The 26,531-nt window shown below is 36.0% G+C and overlaps 1 protein-coding gene across 4 annotated transcripts; it reads right to left on the bottom strand.

Annotated features, from left to right (window-relative positions):
* On the bottom strand, positions 1 to 24,256 carry pias1b (protein inhibitor of activated STAT, 1b). 4 transcript variants are annotated; one of them, XM_046864511.1, is made up of 17 exons: positions 23,500 to 24,148; positions 22,613 to 22,690; positions 14,274 to 14,381; positions 9,508 to 9,955; positions 7,688 to 7,717; positions 7,371 to 7,455; positions 7,079 to 7,126; positions 6,637 to 6,727; positions 6,409 to 6,543; positions 6,169 to 6,274; positions 5,985 to 6,058; positions 5,571 to 5,731; positions 4,704 to 4,834; positions 4,167 to 4,353; positions 3,794 to 3,933; positions 3,534 to 3,574; positions 1 to 3,229 (listed from the first exon to the last, which is right to left on the bottom strand). In XM_046864511.1, exons 4-17 carry the CDS (start codon positions 9,950 to 9,952, stop codon positions 2,948 to 2,950), a joined length of 1,956 nt encoding a protein of 651 aa, XP_046720467.1. In that variant the 5' UTR covers positions 9,953 to 9,955; positions 14,274 to 14,381; positions 22,613 to 22,690; positions 23,500 to 24,148; the 3' UTR covers positions 1 to 2,947. The 4 variants fall into 4 exon arrangements, with proteins under 4 accessions (XP_046720467.1, XP_046720464.1, XP_046720465.1 ...); XM_046864508.1 differs by lacking the exons at positions 14,274 to 14,381; positions 23,500 to 24,148 and adding an exon at positions 24,216 to 24,256; XM_046864509.1 differs by lacking the exons at positions 7,688 to 7,717; positions 14,274 to 14,381; positions 23,500 to 24,148 and adding an exon at positions 24,216 to 24,256.
* Between the last annotated feature and the right edge of the window lie 2,275 nt (positions 24,257 to 26,531).

Here is a 26,531-nt window from a genome sequence, read left to right as displayed (position 1 = left end):
TAGTTGCATGTGTTTTATTACAGCTAAACCACTCTCTACATAAACAATTAACATTCATTAGGTAAACAATGTATCCCAAATCAAATAATAAATAATTTGATGTTTTGTACAAACTGATAGTGGCTTGATATACATAATGATTTCTTTCATGATAAAAAGAATACAAGAGTTTAAGGCAGAGAGATCTCATGCACACCAGTCTTACCACTACAGCTAAAACGGGTTAGGTCGCTTCTCTAGTGGTAGAATTCTGTCTGGAAACCTGTAACTGGTTTAAGTGTCAGTCGTGTATGGCACAGCGTGCCGATTCTTTAAAATAATAACAAATGACAGTGCTTCTACCTGAATCTAGATATGGACTACTTCATCTTAATGGCTTAAGTTCAGTGTAATCTAATGCCTCACCAAAATGAAATTTCCAGTGCAGAATTTTCTCATGAAGTTCTTAAGATCAATTCATGGTCCCCTCTGTGCACAAGGTTTTCTTCTTCTTTTTCATTTTTACTTGAATTAACTAGCATGTACTACATGTATAAATGTTGGCCTATATGAAATAGAAGATATTTTCTACAATCGACACTTAAATTTTGATGAAAGCTTCAATTTCTACAGGTAATAATGGCTGTGCATAAGGAGTCAGTGGCTAAACAAACTGATGAGCCTCTGAACATTTCTAAACATTTCTTAAAATGGGTCTTAACTGCGCCAGAGTTCGTCCACACTCAGCTGGCTTTTAAATGTTTAAAGTGTTTAATTGCAATGAAAATAGTCAAATCTGACAACACCATAGATTCTGGAGATGGAATTAAATGTACAGAATAGACATAAATCAATATGACAAAACAAGGAACACAAAGACAAATAACAGGATGCTTGCTACTATGCAAAGCACATGACGAGGGCTCTTTAAATAATTAATATTGAAATAAATGTACAATGACAGTAAAGTATAATTGTCAAACAAATACTAAAAATATATAGATTACAAAATAAATAAAATCTTTTTTTTCTTCTTTTTTTTTTTTTTTAACAAGAGTGAGGGAAAGAGGTGGCAAAGATGACGTGACGTGGCTGTGACCTCACCAGGAAAAATAAGAAACATTTAAATAAAACTGAAAGGTCACTTAAAAAGATACGTTAAGCATTCTGACTATTAAAAACCCTTCCTTTCTACATAAAGAAATAAAGGTGAATGCCAGGATGCAGGAATCTATTTTTTAGGTTTCTGCATGCCAAAGGAAGATCTAGAGGACCAGCAATATAACAAGGCACAACACTTTTACAACGATTTGAAAAGCAAACTAAGCCAATACAAAAAAATTGTAAGTGTGCACCAGACTTTGAAAAAGTTGATTTGGTTGAAAATAGATCCAAAGACTGAGTTCTTATGTATGTACATTTAGACCATACATACACATTAATAAAGATCAGTGTTTTTCTATTGGCGTAAAAAAATCTGTAAGTTTTCTTCTCAAGCGGTTATGACCCGATCGTCAAAGTGTGTGTGTGTGTGTGTATATATATATATATATATATATATATATATATATATATATATATATATATATATATATATATATATATACATACACACATACACACACACCCACACACACAGATTTTATCACTATAAGTAACAAAATATATTAATCGTCAAAATGTTGACTTTCCCTTCAGAGAGATGATTATCACAGTCCTGAAAACTTGACGTTGTAGAAGAGTAGCACATGACACAGCTTTTGAACAGGAAACAGCAGATACCAACACAGAATATTATGTGGGTTTACCATTTCCTGGTACCCGTGCCATTGCTCATAAACTCTGATCAATGCAATACAGCTTTTGTTCAGTCAAATTTACACAGACAACAGAATCATAAAAAAAAAAAAAAAAAAATCAAATGAAACAATTGGGTTTCCCAATGCCTGGAAAGACAGTGTGAATCAAGATCTAATTTTGTTAAAAACTGAAGGTGGACAGTTCACTAGACCTCAATTAGTCTTCTGTTATGACAGAGAAATCTTTCATTTAAACACAACCTTGGATGGCACATCATTAACTATGTTCTGCAGCTACATGACGTTGTCTAAATATACTTCTTAGGTTGATTGATTAACTTCATAAATGCATCACACTATAGTACCAAGCCTTCAATTACATTTCTCCTCAGTTGATAAATTACTCATAGCAAACTACTTATCCTCAAATAATTACCATTATAATTAACATTTAGTTTTATAAGTTGTAGGAGATGTGTGCAACATGATCTCTGCATAAATATCTGGAAGAGAAAAAAAAAAAAAAATTCTTTCTTTCGCATACTTTACTGAGCGCTAGATGGAGGTAAATGCAAAGCTGGAATTAGAGGTGTCTGCCGTTCTGAGCATGCCTCATGGCTAGATCCTGTAATGGCATCAGGAAATGCTTTTTATACAGCATACAAACTACATAACTTAAAAGCATCATAAATTACCTGCACAAGAAAAGTGTCATTAAATAACATATTGACTCTTAAAAAAGAAAGAAAGAAAAAATAAAACTGACTGGGTCTGAAAGAAGTGTTTGAGGTGAAATAAAATAGCAAAAAGAGTATAAAAGATAGAGAATAGGTTTAAGTCAAGGGACAGCACATGGAGAAGTGAAAAAACACCTTCAGTATTCACACAAAAAATATGAACTGAAGTCACTCACTGGGCAGGCAGCGTCCTATTGTTTATATACAAAAGTAAAACTGAAAATAGATATTTCTTCTCTGTACAGCGTTTCATTTTCTTCTTCTTTTTTTTCTTTTCTTTTTTGTTACAAAGGCATTTGTCTTTTTCCCCCACCCACTTTTCCTTTTCTTTAATTCATCTCGAAAATCCTCTTGAAGCACACCATGCTTCTCATGTCCCACGTGGATGGTGCGGCGAGGCCTGTTTGTCTTTGGGTTCCTGTGCCTGTGTGCTCAATCGAGTGAAATGACGTCTGAGATAGTGCCGAATATGACTGAGGCCGCTGTGTCCGACCGTGAGCGGGCAACACTGCTGTGCCCATGGCTGTCCTGCAGGCTGCTACTGCTGCCCGCACTGCCATTGGGTGGTGCCAGTGAACTGCTCGGCGCCGTGCCCGTTTGATCCAGGTACAACTGTGAAGAGTTATAGGGCAAGAAGCGGAGGAGCTCATGATCGTCTGATGTTGATGCAGAAGCAGATGCTGCGGCTGCTGCTGCCATAACCATGTTGTAATGCTGGTGGCGAGAAAACAGAGGGAAGAGTTTTGCTACTGGAGAGTGTTTGTAAGTGTAAGTGTTTTAATGGTCTTAGAATGAATTAAACACATTGTTTTTCTGCTGTTAGGAAAGTTATTAGACCTTTAGGGTGATCTCATACCGCCCTGTCCTTGATTAATTCTTACTAGAACAGCACGCCTCATTGTGTTTTATTCTTTACACCTAAAACAACTAAACAGAAAACTAAACCCTATACAGTATACCTTCGAGTCAGTTCCCTTACAGCTAAGCTTTAAAGGCACAAGGCAGATTGTGAGCTTACCGGATGATTTTCCCCTGGTAAAAATGAAAAGAAATTCAGCTCTGTGGAACAAAAATTAAGAATATATTTAGTAGGACAAATACTGCAAAAATCAGAAGAAATTAGGCACACGTCTGCATAACTACCTAACGATAACATCTGCCTTGGAGAGATTAAAATTAGAAGGCAGCGTTTACTGCTTTTTTAAAATTTTTATTATTATTCCCCTGGAAACACAAACTGTCCATAATTCCCATGCACCCATTAATTTTTCCTCATACCTGACAGGTCACTGGGTGTGTGGTAATAGTGGCGGTAGTCCTGAATGAGAGGAGGTGGAGGGGGAATATAGTTTGTCTCCACTGCTGGCATGCTTGGAGCACGCGTCACTGGCGATGCCTGATGGTGAAGATTTAACACTCTGTTGGGATACAATTTGAATAAATGATTATTAAATTGAATTGTACTTGTAAAAGAGCTTTTTTTTTTTTTTTTAATGCTTTCTCAATCAATAGCTATTCATATTACTTATTGAGAAGTAGCTTCTATAAAAGGGAAAAGAAAGTTTCACACAGTTTATGGCAGTTAACACCAATACTTTTCTCATTATTCAGTAGCAGTAAATGTGTGTAATGTAATGTAAAGAAGACGTACCCTTTAGTGACTGTTGGTGAGGTGGGTGAAAGAGATGGACAGGCTCGTTTTGGAGGAGGCTCATCATCATTGTCATCATCTGAGGAGCTGTCCAGTGTAAGGTCAATCACTTCCACTTTTTTATTGTTGCTACTGCTGGTGTGGGATGAACTGTTTTTGTGATCAGATAGCACTGGTCGACACGAACCTGTTCAAATAACAGACCAACAAGAAAGAAAAAGCTTCCCTTCAATTCTAGTTATAAAATATATTTACTTGTGCTCTTTAGTCTGCACACTTAGGTCTCCAGCTCAACATTCGGGTTTAACTAATATCTATCCGGACGTATTAACCCAGATTGCACCATATATTAATTTATTGAAAACCTAGATCACTTTGGGAATAGCAAAAAAGTGCACATTTAACTTTTTTTAAATGAGTAAAGTGAAAGACAATCTACAAGTGCTGGCATATTGATTCATTGACAAAGTAATTAGCTAAAAGCAATAGTGTTTGTTTCTTCCAAATGGCAAAAGAGTGAGCTTTAGCATTGCATACCCTCTAAGCCGTTGGACGAAGCGGACACCTCCTGCACCACCTTTTTGGATATCATGGGTGCCCAGCTACCATCCTCCTTAAATTGGATCTCATCGCAGTCTACACAGCTGTTTAAGATCTCCATGAACAACCTACACACAACACCACAAGCAGCTTCCGTTGTAACTTACCATTACTCCTATGCACAAACTTCTATAAAGCACACACTATATATACAAAATACTGGTACATCTGACTTTTCCTGCCATATGTGGTTCTTCCCCAAACTGTTACCACATAGTTGCACATGCATAACTCTACAGTCTTTGAATGCATTACATTTTCCGTTCCTTTCACTCTTCAACTAGGAGAGCCAAACCTGTTCCAGCATGACAATGCACCTGTGCACAATGCCAGCGCCATGAAGATGGCTTACATCGGTTGAAGTGGACGATCGTATGTGGCCTGTTACAGAGATCTGATCTTATCACTATTTACACCTTGGGGATAAAGTGGTATGCTGACTATACTCTAGGCCTCATAATCAGTACTTGACTTTACTAATGCCCTTGTAGCTGAATGAGCACGAATCTCCACAATGGTACTCCAAAATCTTGCCAGAACCATGGAGGTTATTATAACAGCAACTAATTGTGTATAGATTTTTAAAAGCACATAAATCTTGTAGCCAGATGTCCACAAACCTTTGGCCATATAATAATGTATTATTTCAAATATTAAGACACAAAAAAATGAACAGTACTTATTAAATTGCTGAATTTGGCTTAGGTGGACTAACAGAAAAAAACTAATTACAAGGCATGTAACCCAATTTCTTGCTTTTTAAAAATATTTTTAAAATAGAGAATTTAGTACTTGTGCACTGACCCGTCAATGATAAGGTGTTCATATGGAGCTTTCTTGTCGCACACTGGACACACCCAGGTGGGTTTTTTCTCATTCATTTGTATGTAGAGTGTGGCGTCAAAGCACTGCAGGTGCGAACAGGTCAGCGATCGGCATGGAACCATCAGTCGCATCTTCCCTAGCTGTCACATGCATTCACACGCATGCACAATCATACGGAATCAAATCATATGAGCATTGCATTCATCGGTCTGTTTCTTGATATTCTTTAACTGTATTATCTATCGGTTGCACAAATCAGCTAAATGATTACAGAAAGTATGGCTGTTTCAACTTAAAAACAAAGTTCAAAAATACAAAGGTTTGTTCAACATAGATTTAGTAGAGTTTTTATAGAAATCGTTCTGTAGACCATAATAGAGAGCGCAAGCATACCGGACAGAGTAGGGAGACTCTCAAACTGGTGGTAGCAATCTCACTGTCAGGGTCAGCAGTCAACTTCTCTTTGACTGTTGATATTTTAAAGAGCATTTTACTATTAACAAATTTAGAACAACGAACACAAATACACTGAGCTTAATTTGGCTATACACTGTTAATAAAATTATGTATTTCTCACTGAGTGCTCTTGAGTGGTCTGGGTTCCTGATGCCTTTCGACCGTAGTCTCTGTAGCAACACTGAAGACGACTGCTGTCTGACGAGGTACACTGCCATAGAATAACTCTAATAAAAAACATCAAAAGACATGTCTTTGAGATACAGGTACAATACAAACTTTTTTTAAAAGTGATGTCATTTTGTTGCATCTTTTAATAAAGCAATGTCAGCACCAACTGCATCGTTGTCTCGTTACTAACCCTGCCGATTTCTGATGTCCAAGATACCACAATAGTGTTGGGTACTGTTGTGGATAAACGGACCAAAGAGGTAATGTTGATGGGTCTGCTTGGTCTTTTTGGCTCTACTCCATTTTTAGTTGGAGGAAGATAGCCCTAAGGAGAATAAAAAAAAATAACAAATGCATGACACAAACAAAAAAATTTGAAAAGATTTTAAATAAGTGATTTTGACAAGCGCCGACTCACAGGGAGGTTACAGGGCTTTCCGTTCACTTTCACACAGAGGTTTGGTGGGAAATGGTCTTCCTGAGGACAACTCGTCTCTGATAAACAAAACCTGCGAAAGATAAAAGTGGACAGGAACTGCGTGTTATACGGTAGGGCCATCTAAGAAGTATGTGGGAATGATCTTTACAGGCCTGAAACCCAACCAGAAAAAGCACTGGAATGTAATAACCCAATGCAATAAGGAACAAATAATAATACATTTAAAAAAAGTGAACTTTCCTTTGTATAACTATTGTAGAAATAAAAAAAGAATGGGAGCAATGGGTTTTCTTTTTTTCTCATTTAATTTTCCACAATAAAATGATACAATACATACAATAGTTTTTATAATAAAAGGACTACCTATAATTAACTGCTTTTGTGGTGTGCTGTGAACGAGAAAAGGTGTGTAAAATTATACCTTAATTGAACCTGTACTGAAAAGTCACATTTGGTCCCAGAAATGTCCCTATGAAACAAAGAAGGGGTAGAAATGAAGGAGAAGCAGTAAACCATACTCAACATTGTAAAGGACAGATAAAAGCACTTGGTAAAATAAATATATCTTTAAAACTCAATAAATTCATCTATACTACTAGACAACCCTAGTGTCCTCGTTCACATTATTCTACTATAATTGTCCCTACTGATTTCCAAACTCGTCATGGTTATTAACGATGCTAAACAAATCAATGCTCCTCCCCCATACTTACATCGAGCTGCTGATCTGTTGTACTTGCTGTGGCGTCAACGCAAATGCAAAGCATGTTTCCTGAAACCTCTGATTATTGTCTGAGGCTGGAAAAACAATTGCATCCAAGGAAATTAGGCAGATAATAACATAAGAATACAACTGAAACGGTGGTGTGAAGGGTATATTTGATAATGGCTGTTAGTTTTTTACAGTTATTTTGGGAAGTATTGTGATATTTGAAGATTCTAAGAACTGAACATTTTTATTTACTAATTCTCTTCAGTGGCATAGCACTCCAAATACAATTCAAACTGTACATGTCCAAAAAGAACTTACTGAATTTAATCTGCTTATAGTAAGGAAGAACTTGAAGGAAAGAGAGACAAAGAGAAAATTATTCATTCATACATTCATTAGAATTTTTTTTTGTTGTTATTCCAATATTCTCATTCTTTTTTTTAACCTAACGTAGGGGAAATGCATGTTTGCAAAAGGGTACTTAAGTGATTACCGGTTTTGTACAAGATCAAAACAACAGTAGCATGCTTATACACCACAATATAATGCTGAACTGTTTATATATATTTATATATAAAAAAAAAAAAAAAAAAAAAAAAAGGGGGGGGGGGGTGTCCTATTTATTTATTTTTATATAACAGAAAACCCTTAACATTTTTTTTTTTTTTTTTAAAGTTACATATTCTTGTCCTATAAAATTGAAATGTTATCATAGCAACATTTAGGAAACTTTTGACCTTAGAGTCAACCATTGTTGGATTTAATTTTACTAAATGGAGACTTGTTTGTGCATATACTGGGTGTTTTCCCTGAATCTGCTTCAATAGTGGAACTTCCACAAATGTCCATTTTCACAACCATGTTAATATGTGTTAAAATGTCCTACTTACTTTCTATATTAAAAAATGTAATTTCACAGCATTAGACATGCATCATGATATCAAGCGCAGGTATTTCTTTTACAAAAAGGGAACAGACTTATTAGTCATTTCTAATTTCTAAGTTGTTTTAGTCTTTATATTTTAGGCTAGTTTCAGTTCATGTAATGTCATGAGATCGATGGTTGTGGTGGTCACATCGACCTTGCTTATATTTGAAGTTTAAATATTTGTATAAATTAAAAAATAATGCTTCCTTTTACGGCTAGTTTTTGCCCCTCTGTACCCACATGCACTTAACTGAGATAGGGGTGTAACGGTACACGTATTTGTACTGAACGTTTTTTGGTAGAGTGCTTTCTTTTGGGTACACATGTGTACGGAAAGCAATTGTTCCTACGTGCGAAACAAATTTCCCACGGGAAAGCATTGCGGACCGCAAGTTTGTTTAGTCTCTGCCTCGCACTTTGAGCGCGTTTTGAAAATGATGATAAAACTTGAATACAAATGTGCCTCAAGTATAAAAAAAAAACTAAAAGTGATCACAGTGTCACTGTGGCTTCTAACGTCATACCGGAAATACGATTTGTAGTGTGCCGAAATTCAGTTTGTTGTGTGTTATTTTGATATGGATTCTTTAGCGTCTGCTTCATTTGTTAAAGTATGCTGAAATAAATAGTACATTAAGTAGATCATATCTTTAGAAAATGTAATATTATATGTAAAACATATACACTTCTGTATTACCCAAACGAGGTCTAACAAATGTCAAATGTTGAATTAAATTTTCCATTTATTTCATTTTATTTAATCAATTTAATTTGTACCAATTTAATTGATTACTCAACTTAATCAATATAATATAAAAAGGGTATTTGCATTCATCTAATTTATTCTATTTTGGTTTTATATATTTTATATAAATCATCATTATTTAACCAAGCAGACATTTTATTTAATATTTATTACAATTTTAAGTTTTGCATTTCTTCCCCTAACTATACTGAAATGAAACCGACCGATGACTTAAAAACCGAGGTATGTAACGAACCATGAATCTTGTGTAGCGTTACACCCTTAAACTGCACACCACCATCTTTCCAATGGTACAGCCTCTATTATATTTAGCACCACAGCTATATATAGACTCACTGGACCTTATCCAACATGATAAGCCATAAATCTTTTCAAGAGCACCTTCCTGTCACCAAGTGGAAAGAACCTTATGGGTTTACAGTGTGAAAAACAAAAATCACTTACCCAGGCTGGTGGGCTTGATCAGTTCATCCAGCACATCATAGAAAGGAAGCCTCTGGAGCTTGACATCTGGATGGACAGGATGCAGGGATGAAGGAAGGTGTGGAAGGCCCAGCTCATGCTTGGGCCCCAGGAGAGAGACAGGCAGCAGAGGCGAAGGTGCACCGTGGCTGTCAAACCCGAGTTGGGTGAGGCTGGCAGGCAAACCTGCAGACGTTACACCTGTTGTGGAGTGAACCCCGGAAAGCGAGAGGTCTGTCGGGGACACCATTTTTGTGGGGAAGCGGCGACGGTAAAGCTCCTTGATCTTCATCTGTACAGCAGGGCTGCAGCCAGCTTTCAACAAGTGGAGTGCTTTGGTCAATAGTTCGTGCTTTCTCCCGTGCTTATTGCGACCAGCGTATCCTAGGAGTACTTGCAGTTCAGAGACACGCAGGCTCATCACCATTTGCTGTTTTGCCAATGGAGAGAGTAAAGAGGGGAAAAAAGTTATTTCATTGCAGTTGTGGTATTCTACTCGTGCACCAGAAAACAACTGATTTAAAATGTAAAAAAAAAAAAAGATTTATTCTGTTACTGTGGAACTGGGCTCAAAATCCTGCTTCTTAGCTTCTCAGTTTAAGCATATAATCTATAAGACACCATCATGGTGATACCAGCACAATTTTCTTACATCTGATTAATAACTAGATAAAAATGCAAATAAAAGGAAGTTCTTTTAGTGGAAGCTTCAAACAGCAGGGGGGAAAAAAACAAACAAAAAAAACCCAGAAAGACATTATCTCATGAGAACATGAAGTTCTAAAGCGTTATTATTTTCCTGTGATGAACGTAAAAACTCATTTTACTGATCCCAAATAATTCTTTCATTATTACAAAAGCGCTTACAATTCTCGAGCATTTTAACTAAACCACCTAGCACCCAACATTTGGTTTCTATTATAGCTGGTCCAGGAGAGAGCAAAGATTGAGAGATATTGGGGGAGGGGAAGACTGAATCTAAACTTGAACCAGTGAGCTTTCATAACAAAAGCAGTGAAGCAAAGCTCCAATGAAAACAAAGAACTGCAGCCTTAGCAGCTCACATTTCTCCATCTTTGTAACCACTCTCTTGCCAGTTTACTGCCAGCTGGACTGTTCATGTAAACATGGACGCAAACACATTTTTATTAACCTGCCCCCTCACAAACATGCTGTCTAAGACAGGAAGGCCAGTCACAGACTCTCCTCCGCTAATGCCACAAACCAACTTCTGAAGAAAAGGAGACAAGTTTAAGACAAGTATACAATGACAAAATTGTGACAGACCCTACCATGACTCTAAAAAGGGACTGTATTAAAGCAATAGTAATGCAGAATTGCAGCATAAAATAAAAATAAAAAAAGAAATCGGTAACTATTTTATCACATCAAATGATCACAATGATCATCAATGCCTTATGTTATGACCAATAGGTTATAATGTCTACATGTCAGCGTAACCCAAATATGAAAATCCTACAGAACAAAAGCAAAACTATCAGTAGTCCACCAGTCAATAGAAATCAGATGTTCACGCACGGCTGTTGGGTTTTGCACACCTCAAACACACCTTCGATTAGGTCCAAAATACACATGCAACTCATTTCAAATGGGTGAATAAATCAATTATAAATTATCTACCATCAGCTCAGAACACAAGTGACGTGCGTTTTATTCGTTTCCGTTCGGAAATTTCATTGGTCTAATGTTATGGGGTTCAGTTTTTTGGCTTGAAGTTTGTGAAACCGGGAAAAACCCAGGAAAAATTCATAAATTAGCCGCTTCGTTGTTGCGGGGTTTAAAACGTGGGGAAAAAAGTAGTGGCTTATAGTCCGAAAAATACGGTATATGTATTATCAAAACACATCTTCTATCTATCAGTGATCCGTGTGCAGCTGGGGGTATTCGACTACTTACATTGACCATTTCTGACAATTCTGACCAATAATAGATGAACAGAAAATATCTGTGGTCACAAAAACAGCACTTGGCAGCTAATAACATTCCACCAATGATTTAAGCTGCCCCAAGACACACTGTGATTGACAGCTTAAAAACTAGTTTGAAGTATTTAAGTATTCAAATGCTGAACTAAAAGAAAAGAAAAAGAAATGTGGGGCTTTAAAGTAGGTGCATGTCTGTCATCTGCTCTTTCTGCCAGTTATACCACGAGTTGACAGGGTAAGTCTGTTTTATGTAAAATAAATAAAAAAAAAAAAAAGTAAAATAAATACCTTCACTACCCTGCAGCACTGTTTTCACCCTCTAAGAATGTGTAACATGCAAATATATGTACTGACCACAAAATAAATAGAAACATGCATTGCCACTGGCTGGTTTGTTTATCCAGTCAGACTTTCACTCACTTAGTAACTGAGTGAACCTTTACCACTTCTACCTTTACTCATTTTAACATCGACATTGTGCAAATGCACAAACAGTAACTTGGCTCCAGCTATATAATCTGCGGTTTGCTGATAGCTCTAAAAAGGAAAGGTTAATTGCACTCAAAAAATAATACTCTGGAAACAACAAGACCTAGCAGCTATCAAATATTAGTATTGACTAGGCTCTGTTAGTCTATACTGACTGAGTTTCATTTCTGTATCATAATTTGCTTGTGCGAATCATATTACCGTATTTTTCGGACTATAAACCGCTACTTTTTTCCTACGTTTTGAACCCTGCAGCTTAAACAACGAGGCGGCTAATTTATGATTTTTTCCCTGGATTTTTCCTGGTTTCACAAACTTCAAGCCAGAAAACTGAGCGACATAACATTAGACCAATGAAATTTCCGAACGGAAACGAAAAAAAAAAAAACACCCCTCACCAGTGTTCTGAGCTACACGGCATCGGGAGAAAAAACTTTTTTTTTTTAATGCACGACGATGCCAAAAGATAAACTCCCGAGATAAATAGTTGTGAAAGGAAGGAGGAAGACAGTGAACAATGACTTTCTTGGTAGGCTACTGTTTAGATACAAGCCGCTGTAGCATGTTGAGTCTGGGTGAAGGGAGAGCTCGAGTTGTAACTCCAGTTGCAACAGAAATCATATACGCACAGACAGGTTTCCAAAACTCGTGCTTTTTTAATTTTCTTGGCAACAGCGTTATGGGTTAGTCAAAGAAATTTAGAAATGAGCATCAGAAAATAATAAGCACATAATCCTCGTCTTGAACACACGCAGTAATACCGGAAAAAATGCAGTGGCAGGCTATTCCCAAAATACCGCTATGCTCCTAAAGAAAGCGCAACATATTTCACCTGTTACACCGTGTGTAACGTGTCTTTCGTTAAAGCCTGTGTAAAGTACATTAGTGTAGACATTACGGTATATAGATAAATTGAGCATTACCAAGCAAAGGCCTAAATTTGCTGACCAGATTTAGACAATTTCCCTCAAAAGTAAACCTAGCTCACATGCTTAAAAAATGATGTATACGAACATAGAAAAATATATACAAGTATGTATATATTATACTAAAATTAGACCTGGTTCACTAATTGGATTTGATGAGTGGAGCTCCAAGAGAGAGAAGAGTAAAAAAATGTAATAATATATATATATATATATATATATATATATATATATATATATATATATATATATATATATATATATATATATATATAAAACCTCACTGGGAGGTTTCATGCCACTTAAAACTTTCAATAATAGAAAGTCACAAATATATCTTAATAGATTTAACTTATTATTATTATTATTATTATAATGATTATAGGACAAATGTATCTTCAAATATATAAGGATTTAAAAAAACAAAAAACAAAAAAAAAAAAAAACACTTCAGTTCACACTTACAAGAACTTAGTTCTTAAAAGTCACACTTTCAGTCACCGGAATTACTGTAAGTCAATATCACACCAACAAAGAACGGGGCTGAAAATGAAACTTCAGTGTCTTCAGTTGCAAATATGTCTCATAGTTAGCACATGAGGAAGTAATAATTTGTGATTATGCATCCTGACACACCTAGCTTAACAGCATGGAGAATCTACCTTCTAAAATAACTAACTGCAGCTGTCTGTACAGTATTTTTTTAATGGTTTGAAAACAATTATAATTGGATTCAGTTTTGAATTTGCATTATGTAATAATATTTAAGACAGTTCAACAAACCCTTAAACATACACTGTATTTAACAACCAATTGTATTTCTATAGAACTGATGTACAATACAGACAAAATGCAAGTTGCAAGGTAAGGGGGTGCTACAACACGTAACCATAATGCATTTAGGGCTGCAACCAACGATCGGTTAATTTTTCTCCAGTCTAAAACCTTAATGCTGATGCTTGTCCCTGTATGTTAGCAAACAGTTGCCAAATGAATTAATTCTGCTGCTACCATCTTGAATAACATCATTAGTAAACCTATAAGCCTGGCTGATAAACATGGAAATGTTTTGGATCATATGCAGATCCTTTTTTCCTCCAGACTATAAGCCCATCACTTTAGAAGAGGGTAATTTAACATTTACGGCATTTTGCTGACACCATTATTTAGAGCAAATTTCAAATATGTCATTTATATACCTGAGCAATTTAGGGTTAAGGGCTAAATCGCCAACATCTTCAAAAATATGCGAACACTTCTTGGTTCCAAACTTTTTTTGCGACTGATCGTTATATTTCTACATGAATTTCAATCTGGCCTTCTAATTCATACTGCTGATAACAGGTTTGCGTCTTGTGGTATAGCCTCAATATTTTAAAGTCTTTACCGTTCTGTGGAGGTTGTTGTTAAAGACTGTTTGAGGTTTTTCTTTACAGCTCTTCCGAGGTTTCGATCATCAGCTGCTGTAGTTTTCCTTTGCTGACACATTCTTTGTCTGTTGAAAAATAACCCAGTAGTTTCTCTGTTTTTCATGACATTTCAAATTGCTTTATTGTCTATGCCTAATGCCTGTTTCCTCTTTTCTCAGCTTCAAAATCTTATTCCCCATAAAGACCTCTCTTCATGTTGACCTTTTTATATATTTTTTTTTAACAGCAAATGTAGTGAAATACCACACAGAGCTATTTATAAATTACATTTTTATTTGGACCTAGGACAACACCTGGGTAACAGGAAACACCTGTTAATCACGTGCTGCAATATTTATGCACACCTTAAGAATAAGTGGTCTGATATAAAATGTGCAATACTGAATTTTGACATAAGAGTATATCTTGAACTCTCTTTATATTCAAATCTAAATGTCAATATCTCTCAGTCTACAGCAAAAAAATTGTATTGCCCTTGACGGTTTGAATGTTTCAGGACTGTATGTGAACTTTAATGCAGATTCCTGAACCTTAAACATGTGACCAAAAGAAAACAGGAGGGCAAGCCAACCACACGGGGAAAAAAGACCACACAGTGCAGACAGAAAGTCAGAATCATTTCATCAAAGAGGTAGAGTTTAAGCTACACTTTTTATTAAAAAAATAAAAAAAATAAAATAAAAAAAGGGAAAACCACTATACAATGCAGCATACACAAGACAGAGATGCCTTTCATAGCAGCACATCAATAATGCATGAACATTTAAAAACTAAAGCAGAGAAACCTCAAATATACTGAACCATTGCTGTTATGGCATCGGTTTACATTTCACTTACAAAGCTTGATATTTTTCCAATGCAGTTGTAATAATATGTGGAGCAATTTCATAGTTTAATGGTGCTTATTACATTCAGGCCGTTTCATTTAGGCTTGTTAAGATTAATGATAAAGCAGCTTTATGTGATGCTGCTGTTGTTAAAAAAAAAAATTCTTAGCTAATTCATTATTTGTAAGTTAAGCCAGTAGGGCAGCAAAACAATTTTGTTTTACATTATATTACTAAAAACATTAAAATAAATAAATAAAAATGCTACAGCTGTAATCATGTATAATATTTAGAGGATTATGTACATTACTGTATATATTTATATATTTTCCATAAACTGTTACAAATTTGGAGGCACACAATTGTATAGCGTGTCTTTGGATGCACTTACATTAAATACAATTTTCCCTAATTGGAACAAGAAGACCCAAACCTGTCCCAACGTGACACTGTCCCTATGCACAAAGCAATCCCCAAAAAGACATGGTTTACATGGGTTGGAGTGGAAAATCTTAACTAGCCTGCTATAAACTTCAACCATATTGAACACTTTGGGATGAAGTGGATCGCTGACTTCACCCAGACCTCCTCGCCCTGAATGAGTACCTGACACTATGCGAGATCCTATAAGCATAAATCTGCACAACCACCTGTTAAGATCTAGTGGAACACCTTTCCAGAGCAGTAGATTCTATAATAATAACTAACGGGAACCACATGTGGAATATGATGTATATGGTCAGATGTCCACGAACTTTTGCCTATATTGTGTATTTGTAATCATTTCTAGAAGCGCTTATGCATGATGTAAAACATCAAATTAAGGCAAGACCCTGGTTTACGTGCACTCCATTGTTACTTCAGAGAATGGCATTTCCCGTCATTAATCACACAACTAACTACACTAAAATACCGTATATAAAATGGAAACACATACGTCTCAGTGGTACAACTGAAAAAAAGCCTTGGGTCTATCATTAGATTTTTTTTGAGATGAGTTTAAATCCATCGAAACAGGAGCCTAGAGGGCAAAACTAACAAGCCGATTAAAAAAAAGTTAGGACACTCTACAAATTGTGAATAAAAAAAATAAGCATTTTTATATATTCAATAATTTACAAATCTCATAAACTTATATTTTATTCACAATAGAATATAGATAACATATCAAATGCTGAAAGTGAGACATTTTTAAATGTCATGCCAAATATTGGCTCATTTTGGATTTCATGAGAGCTAGACATTCCAAAAATGTTAGGATAGGTAGCAATACGAGGCCGGAAATGTTAAATTTACATATAAGGAACAGCTGGAGGACCAATTTGCAACTTATTAGGTCAATTGGCAACATGATTGGGTATAAAAAGAGCCTCTCGGAAGTCAAGATGGGCAGAGGTTCACCAATTCCCCAAATGCTGCAGCGAAAAATAGTGGAGCAATATCAGAAAGGAGTTTCTCAGAGAAAAATTGCAAAGAGTTTGAAGTTATCATCATCTACAGTGCATAATATCATCCAAAGACTCTAAAACTCTATAGGTCAGAAGAAGAAGCCATATCTAAACATGATCCAGAAGCGCAGGCGTTTTTCTCTGGGCCAAGGCTCATTAAAAATGGAAAATTGTTCTGTGGTCAGACGAATCAAAATTTTTAATTATTTTTGGAAAACTAGGATGCCATGTCATCCGGACTAAAGAGGATAAGGATAACCCAAGTTGTTATCAGCGCTCAGTTCAGAAGCCTGCATCTCTGATGGTATGGGGTTGCATGAGTGCGGGTGGCATGGGCAGCTTACACATCTGGGAAGGCACCATCAATGCTGATAAAGTATATCCAAGTTCTAGAACAACATATGCTCCCATCCAGACGTCGTCTCTTTCAGGGAAGACCTTGAATTTTCCAACATGACAATGCCAGACCACATACTGCATCAATTACAACATCATGGCTGCGTAAAAGAGGGATCCGGGTACTGAAATGTCCAGCCTGCAGTCCAGATCTTTCACCCATAGAAAACATTTGGCGCATCAGGAAGATGCGACAAAGAAGACCTAAGACAGTTGAGCAACTAGGAGCCTGTATTAGACAAGAATGGGACAACATTCCTATTCCTAAACTTGAGCAACTTGTCTCCTCAGTCCCCAGATGTTTGCAGACTGTTATAAAGAGAAAAGGGGATGCACACAGTGCACACAGTAAACATGGCCTTGTCCCAACTTTTTTGAGATGTGTTGATACCATGAAATGTAAAAAATGTTTTCCCTTAAAATGATATATTTTCTCAGTTTAAACATTTCATGTCATCTATGTTGTATTCTGAATAAAATATTGAAATTTGAAACTTTCACATCATTGCATTCTGTTTTTATTCACAATTTGTAGAGTGTCCCAACTTTTTTGGAATCGGGATTGTAGCTGTGCCCACTGATGGGAGTGACGGCATACTCTCTCTCCTGTCAATCACAGCAACATTGACCAAGCGTGTTTAGGTCAGCTTCTGTGTGCAGAAGACGGCAAACAGCACTTTCCTCCGAGTGCATTACCCTGCCCTGTGACACATCATTATCAGCTTGTAGGGTGTATTGGCTGAATTTACATATCTCATAAGCACATACTCCAAACAGGCCTACAACACAAACCCTTGTGAAATATTGCTCTCTCAGAATCACAACTCGGAGACAAAGTGGCATAAAAGAAGTCACAAGCATTTACTGAACAGAGACCACAGACACGCCTACTTGTTTTCTACTGGCTCACCTAAATAAAGTTGTCATGAAGCGAAAGCAATTGTTACCTGAAACCAAAAGGTTTCACATCCTGTGAAAATTCCCTTCAAGTCAATCTGTTTTTCTGCCAGGCAATTTTTATTTAGGTTTGATCTGAATACTTGCTGAGCAGTGTAGCCTTCAGGGATCTCTTGGTTTGTAAAAGCTGTAGGTGGTGCCACCTCTGGTGTAGTGCTACGTTGTTGCCTTAGGGCATGCAAACAATTTTATGGAAAAATCCTACAGCAAATTACTAAGCTGGCACCTGTGATCTAAAACTAGAAGACATCGACGCAGAGTCCTGACCCCAGGACTGTTGATAAGAAATAAACAAGATCTCCAAAGAAAATGAGCATGCACAGAAATGGACTGAAAAGACACACATCAAACTAACTAAACAGAAGCTATTTAGAGTTCAGGATGAGTTCAGTGCCAATAACTGACTCCACTAGTTACACTACTAAATATAGAAGGGTCACCTTCTCCTTTCAATAATCATTTCCCCTGAATTATTCATATGATACAACAATGTATTAGTTTATCATCATGGCTTTTAATCATCGTTTACAATTTATTTAAAAACCGAGATCACTTTAAATTCTGAACTTATTTACAAACTTTATACTTTCAGTTCCTGATTTAAAACTTCTTTATTTTCCTGCTTTTTTTTGTTTTCCCGTTTTAATGGTTACTATGAGTCACAACATTTTGAAATACAGAAAAAGCCAGACAAACAATCACACAGAAGGAAGCGTCTTTAAAGGGGATGTTTTTCTTCCCAAGTTTGTCTCCTTTCTACAAGAAAACAAGCTGGCAGTAAGAATGTATTTAAGAAAAAAAAAAGGTTTTACAGGCACTAATTAGGTTTTTGAAATCAAATAGAAAACCAAGGGGTCAACGAGGCAATCCCTGCACCGGTATAAATCAGGAAGTCTTAGCTCACATCCACTTGTGACAAAATGTGCGTGTTTTATAATATGTTCCTTTTTTTTTCTTTCTTTACAAAACATTAGTTTCGCAGGAAATGGAGATGGTTACAATTTATACACAGGGAACTTCCTCACAGTCCTACAAAAACACCTTGGAGTTTGTGCTTTTCAAAACGAAGAAGTTGGAAAATGTTTTGCAGTTTCACCAAGGTAAAAGATGATAGTAATGTTCTGCATAGGCTTTAACTCGATCGGCTCGTTTCAATTTAAGACCAAACCTGAGTTCTCACAAAGTCCTGCGATATGCTATATTCAGAATTGCATGCAAGAGTCAGTAAACAAACACAAGTAAACAAACAGTACACATAAAAACAGCAGTCCCCCTTTAAAAGAGAAAAACGCACATAATCACAACTTATGAACATACCAGGAGGTGGTAGTTCAGTGTTTAAGGCATTGTACTTTAGAACGGAAGGTCACAAGTTCAAATCCCACGACCACCAAGCTGCCACTGCTGGGCCCTTGAGCAAGGTCCCTAACCCTCCCCTGCTCAGGTGTCAGTCTCTCTGAATAAGGGCGTCTGCCAAATGCCGTAAAAATGTAATTATCAGTTACGAAATAATTATCAGTTATGAAAATAATTTCCTCTTGAAACTTCATAACACAAGTTCACACCAATAGCTGCATAACTATTTATACAAACAAATCCTTATCAGTACGATCATTGGCAGTTGATGGTTGCAGCCACCCTCATGTCTCCCTTAATCATTTTTGCTTCGTCTCACTCATTGTGCACAACAAGCTATCTACATTTACTTATGAGGTGTGTGTGTGTGTGCCGTCTTCTGTGTCGAGACTGAAAAAAAAAAAATGTAAAAATTTGCTTATCATTTTTATATTTTAAATATGTGGAAGTATTTTACTTACTTACAAAGACAAACCCAATCTTCAGCTATACAGGAAAAATTTACCAGAACCCACCCGCAAACCTGTGAGCTTTTTTAAGACTCGTCATGCTACAATTAAGCAGCGGACCTCTAACAAGTAGCACCATAAGCACAATGACGCATATTATACAAATACTACACTATTTTATTATTTTAATTCAATCATGATTACAATAAGGCAAGTAGTAATCTCACAACTAACTTCTATTGTGGACAGCGCTGAATACAGGTGTGAGGAAGCCAAAATGGTCCACGGCATATAACAACATCACATGTGCAGTGTGAACACAAATGCATCTTGATGGAAGGACCAACTCATTGACTGCATCAAGTTTCCAAGTCCAACTGTAACGTTTAGTGATTTCATGCACAGCATCATTAAACAGACCAACACGCTCCATTTCTTTTTAAAGCTTTCTGCATACACCATTGCCATTACTTGGCTGTGTCTCAAATACATTTAAAAGTTTGTATTAATCTAGACTAGTAGTCAAACACCTTTTGGTAAGTTATCACATTTCAAGCACGTACTGTATTAGAAACACCATTAGTGCTGGTTCTGTAATAATGGTCTAGAATAGTATTTAAATGTACAACGAGAAACAATGTTAGTTTGTTTAGTCCGTTGAGAAGACAGTGTTACATACTGACTACACTATTTATGTTAGTATTGCATTATTAATACCAAATAATGCCATCTCATTTCATTAATTAAGCAGTCAAATATAAAATAAATGTGTATTACTTTACACTGCTATTATCTACTCAGACTAATGGTTGCCACATCCTCATCAACATGGGTGTTGCTCTGCAGTAATGGTAACTATTTAGGAATCCATTGAACTGAATCATACACAAACCATTTGAAAGATGAAGACTTAGTCATAGGAGTAAAACTACACCCTCAAAAAAACACTCTGCTGTTTATATATAGTGATATTATATTATTACCATTATATGATTTTTGTGATAATTATCTTTTGATTGTGATATTATATTACCAGTGCCAAACCAGTGAACACTTCAATATTACCAGACCTCCAGGAAGGTCCAACACAATCGCACACAAACACCTCACTTTCAGTCTGGGTAAAAGGTGAATGTTTTGAATGTGTTTTAGTATGAAATAATATCTATTAGTGTATTTTGGACACAATATTTATTATAGAATATGAGAACAAAAAGAATTCAGAAAAAAGTGAGCACTTTCAGGTTCCACAACAAAATAAAACAAATAAAATTAATACGCCTACAGCAAAAAATCTAATCTAAAAAAAAAAAAAAAGTACAAATAACATCATTGTCGAATCCAACTTCGCTCGCAGGTACGCACGTGACAGATAACACTTATTGATGCTACATATTTACTGAAGGTACATTCAATCTGCATTCGGTCTGTTTCTATTGTCAAACATTTTTAAAAGAACTTTAAGGCTCTTTATACCTACTCAGAAATACAAATGCATATAAAGGGGATTTTATATACAGTGGTCCCCTGGCGCTGTATACGAGTTGCTGAAAATCCGCAAATTTTTAATAACGTAATAGTGTACAGTATTTGACCAAATACATAAATTAAAATGTTATTCCTAACGATCCAGAACATTCGGTCCCGCTGTGCATTCCCACAAATTTTAAGATAATCCGCAACTTGCTGTTAGTTAGATTCCAAATGAGAACCCGCGAATTTTCCGAGCCGTGAATTATCGGGCTGAAACGATTCCTTGAGTAACTTGAGTAATTTGATTACAAATGCTTCGTTTAGTCAATTTAGCTACACAGCGCAGTGTTTCCCACAGAACATTATTACTGACAAAGTAAACGCTGTACAGAGCATTTATCATTTTCTTTAAGTCATTTGAAATTTACTTTTAGATTTTTATTTATATACAGAGCGTTCCAAAAAGTCCTGCCACAGTGGCCGTGTAGAGAGGTAGTGGAGCACGTTTTTGAAGCTGGCGATAAACACGTTGGAAAACTTCAAGCAGTTTTTCCCGGAAGAAAAGAATACCACATCACGATAATGTGGGAGATTTAATATAAAAAAAAAAAAAAAAAAAAAAAAAGAGTGAGAATAATGTAGATTTTCATTAAATTAATATTTCCCCATAACCTACTCTACCTCGGAGTGACTTTTTGAACCGACTATTTTGATGCAATATGGCAATTAAATGCACTAAATGGCTTTAGTTTTCACAGATATTCTTGTATGCAATTTCAGCAATAACAATTTAAATTTTTCTAAATTAGGAAACAAATTACTTGTAAAGAAAAGTACTTCTTATATGTTTACTCGATTAATTGATGGAATAATCATTACAATACTCGATTACTAGAACAATCGATAGCAGCAGCCCTATTTTTACAGCCCCTGACATTGTGAAAAGCTCAGTTCTTGATAGATTAAATAGTTTATTGCAATTTTTAAATGGACGGGGGGGTGGGCTGTCATCCCACATCACACAGGGCTAGTAAATACTTCTACATCAGTATATTACATAGTTATACTGTACACAGTTACAGACAGTACAGAAACAGAGTCAAACACTACACAGAACCAGAATATTGGCATAAAAATTGACATTTTCTTGCAGCATCCACACTGGTTGTGCACTACAGGGACATTAACTCTGTCTTAGTTGTTCTCTCACCTCCTACTTATTTCATTATTCATTTCATTATTCAGTCAGTGTTGATCTATAAAACAAAGAGTTAATCGTATATGAATTGAAGGGAAACGCTAATGACTGAAGACTGCACTTTACTATCACTTGTTTGCACTCAGTGCTGCTTATCAGAACATACAGCTAACCAACAAGAAAACTACTCACCGACTCATTTATTTTTTGTGTAGTTCGATATCTTGTGGTTGGAGCAGTGTTTTTACTGCTGCCAAATAATATGTAGTTCTGTTGAAAAAAAAATAACAGTCTATTTAAAAACAAAATGGAATGTGCCATTATGTTACATTTATGACATACTGCTATCTTCTCTGTGTTCCTGTTCATAAAGCCACGTCTTCCAATTCCATATCAATTATGTAACCAACAGCAATGTGCTTACAGCCTAATGTAAGCTGTTTTCACAAAAATAAGACTTGGTTACTATAAACAGCTGCAACCAACTTGACAAATGGATAAAACATAGCAACAGGTCAGGAGTACTGGGATCTAAATAGTTTCTCTATTTATTTATTTTTTACTTGATATTAGTCTGTCTGGAATATTTTTCATATAAAATGCACATAAAGTCCATGTGAAAGCAACTTTAAACCAGTGCATAAACTCTTTTTAGAGGTCAGATCTCTTCTCAGCGTTTTAAAACTGATCTGAACCTGATTTCATGTAAAACAACAAAAGACATGCAGTGTGTGCAACACGTGGATAAGTCAATAACATTCAAGAAATATCTGAAATCATGACTCTTCTTTGGAAGTCTTTTGCAAATCAATCCATCAACCAAACAGTGATGTATAATAATATTACAATGTAAAGTTCATGATGAAAACGATTGATGTATTAGTGTAGCTTTACTAACACCACATATGTACGTCTAAACAGACTCAAATTTTACTTAACCACAGGAGCTGAAACAGATCTACCAGATCTCCAGACATCAAACAGATTTTCAGACATTTTACTAGAATCAATCAAAACATGCATTTGCAGGTAAGAACACGTTAAGGCATAAAACAAGTGTTAGTTTTCACAGCACTCACTCAGCTGCTGCTCCCACAGCTAATGCTATCTGACCATTAGCAGGTCCGTCAGGGCAGGAGACAGAGCTAGCCTTCAGGATTTCACCACATTCAGTTTGTGTCACTCAGACATGAAAAGAATAAAAGGCTTTCGCCGTTTGCGTTTTCACTAAGGTGACATCTTTTTACCATTTATACGGTAGACATCTCTAATCCATCCTATCGAGCTACAGATATGGATAATAATACTCAGCTCGCTAGCCGGCTGGCAAACCCACACAGCCTACGCACACAGGCGGAGCGAGACCAGCTAGCTCCAGCCTGCTGCTTCTGGCTACACAGTGGTTCGGTTCGGATACCGCAGGCCAATAAGGGCAAGAAAACGGCTTGGACAAACCTACAACCTGTGTCAAGCCTATACTGAGTTTTCCGCTGAAGCGAGCTGAGCTGAACCATGCTGAAGAGGAAGCGGTTAGCTAGCTAGCTCTCTCTCCCTCTGACACAACTAACTAGCTCCGTTAGCTTACAGCCTACCTAGTTGACACCAGCAAGTCCGAACATCACAACAATAACAACGCTCCCCCGTCCCGCAGCACAACCCCAGACTTAACCAGGACTCTTCAGACACATTTGGCAAACCGGCTCATATAAACAAAACACCCCTGAACACCAGAATTAGTCGGGAAAAACATCAATTCCACGATATCAATAGTAAAATTTTCTGGGCTACGCTTTACCTTCAATTCCGCACTCTCCGCCATCTTGTTTCTCTGGCGCATGCGCGGTAGGCCCTCGGCACGTGAGCGAGCCGCGTTCCTTAATAACGTTCCCTCGGATTCAAAATTAGCGCCGAGTTTCTCAAATGAAGCCTCGGTATTCAGATAGGCCGGATCTGTAGAGCCGAACTAATGAGACTGGATCATTGCAAGGATACAAGAAATACCCAATTACATAGAGGAGGCGAAGGTCGAATAAAAGTAACACTAAATGAAAAACACTGTCATTTCTGCTTGAAAAAAAAAACTAAACACAATCCAGGGTCTGGGATTGCTCAAATATAGGAGACTGGACTTTCTAAATGATCACACCAAGACTGCATCTATCTTTGGTAATTTCAAGAAAATAATATAATAGCAAAGCAATTAGATAGGATTGCTTATTGACTAGTGTAGTCAGTGGGAGAATATTTTCCCTGCTATTTAACACAGACCGTTTAAGTGCCAGGCTTTTATTTGGTTTCTGCTTATATTGGATCTTTCTAATATTGACATGCCTTTTTAGGTTTAATCACACGGATCTGATCTGATTCTGGCAACCACTTACAAAAAAAGACCTACTTTCTTGCCAGTTGCTGCATTGCCCCTCTAGGTTATGTTCATATTTATTATTATAAATACCAAAAAATGAAAGATTATTGTGTTTTTCTTATACCTTTTGGACTATGTGGATGCATGCATGACAAGTATGACACTACAAAATGATTCTTGAATGATTTAAAAGAAAGAAAGATCCACATTGCATCGACAAACATTCATGCAACACATTTTTACTTAACATTTTATTTATTATGCATGCTTTTATATATAATAAAAAATAAAATTATTCACAAGTCTTGTATATAATTATTGTATAGTATAATTATAAAAGCCGTATAACTCACTTTTGTTCATTCGGGAACATTTGATTCAGAAATGTCTTGAACCCAATATCTGGATCCAGTCCAAACAGTGGAATCACCTATTTTGTTTTTTTACCCCCCCCCCCCTTTTTTATGCCTTGTTTATATCAGTATTGTTGCTACTTGCATTAAACTCAAGTCCATTCTAAACTAATCATGAGGTAAAGGTATAACAATTATTAATTAAAGAAAACATACATATTTTAACTTTTTCTTGAGCCACTTATGGAAATTTGGTACGCAAATAGTATTGATACTAGTTTGTGCCAGATTTTATTTCCAGAGTCAAATCGTTTTCATGGACCCCTTATACAATTTCCACACATTTAGATGTAGAAACCCTGTTTATCTAACAACATGTCCATATTTTATATAAAAGTATACCTACATCGTTTTTTGTTTGTTTTTGTTCTATAAATATTTATAGAATATCAATTGGATTGAAATTAACATGTTTTTAATCTACATTAATCTAAGCAAATAAGCAGACGATTTCACTTAAGAAAGCTAAATAACCATAACAATTGTACGATTTTTTTTTTTTACTGTGATTTTCATCATTGGTTTGTAATATTTACTATTAAAAGCATGACAGTAAAAGACTGCCTGGGTATTAATCACACACTCCTCGGGCCCCTGATGGCGCTCCACAATACCCACCCTTAGCAAATTCACGTTTTTGCTTTCTTCATAATACAAGTATAAAGTTAGTTTCATTTATTCATTCGTTTAATCAATTCATTAATCATTTATTCATATTTACAGCAACAGCTAACTTTTATCCAATTGTCTGAACTCGGGATTCAAACATGCCTAAATACGCTCTGTGTTTAAAACAGAATATTTGTGTCAAATCAAATCAAATCAAATTTTATTTGTCACATGCACATGCATACAGGGTACGACATGCAGTGAAATGCTTATTACGACGGTCCGGCATGAGGGAATAGGATGGGGAGAAAAGAAATACAAAGAAAAAGAAGACTGATAAATAAAATGTAGTAAAGTGTGTTGGTGTGAATTAGCATTATATACATTTATTGGATATAAACTTCAATAGCCTATATTTAGATACCATCTGAAGTTACTTTACATTGAATAATATGTAAAAAAAAAAAAAAAAAAAAGAAAGAAAAAGAAAGTGTCCATTAGATGGCGCTATAAGACAATGTATTACAAACGATTCGTTATTTAGTATTAGGTTAATCCGTTGTATTTATTTAATGAAATTAATATGAATGACGTTAATAAAAAACAGACATAAACAGACGTAATCATTTACGAACATAAAAGTTACTGAACACTGAAAGCTAATTATATTTTATTTTGCACTGCTCTGTGAAGCAGACTGAAAGATAGATATTAGTTTTCTTTT

Source organism: Silurus meridionalis, chromosome 13, assembly GCF_014805685.1.
Source record: "Silurus meridionalis isolate SWU-2019-XX chromosome 13, ASM1480568v1, whole genome shotgun sequence".
In the NCBI taxonomy this organism is placed as follows: Eukaryota; Metazoa; Chordata; class Actinopteri; order Siluriformes; family Siluridae; genus Silurus; species Silurus meridionalis.
The sequence above is the reverse complement of the archived record's forward strand: the minus strand, read 5'-3'. Positions and strand labels throughout refer to the sequence as shown.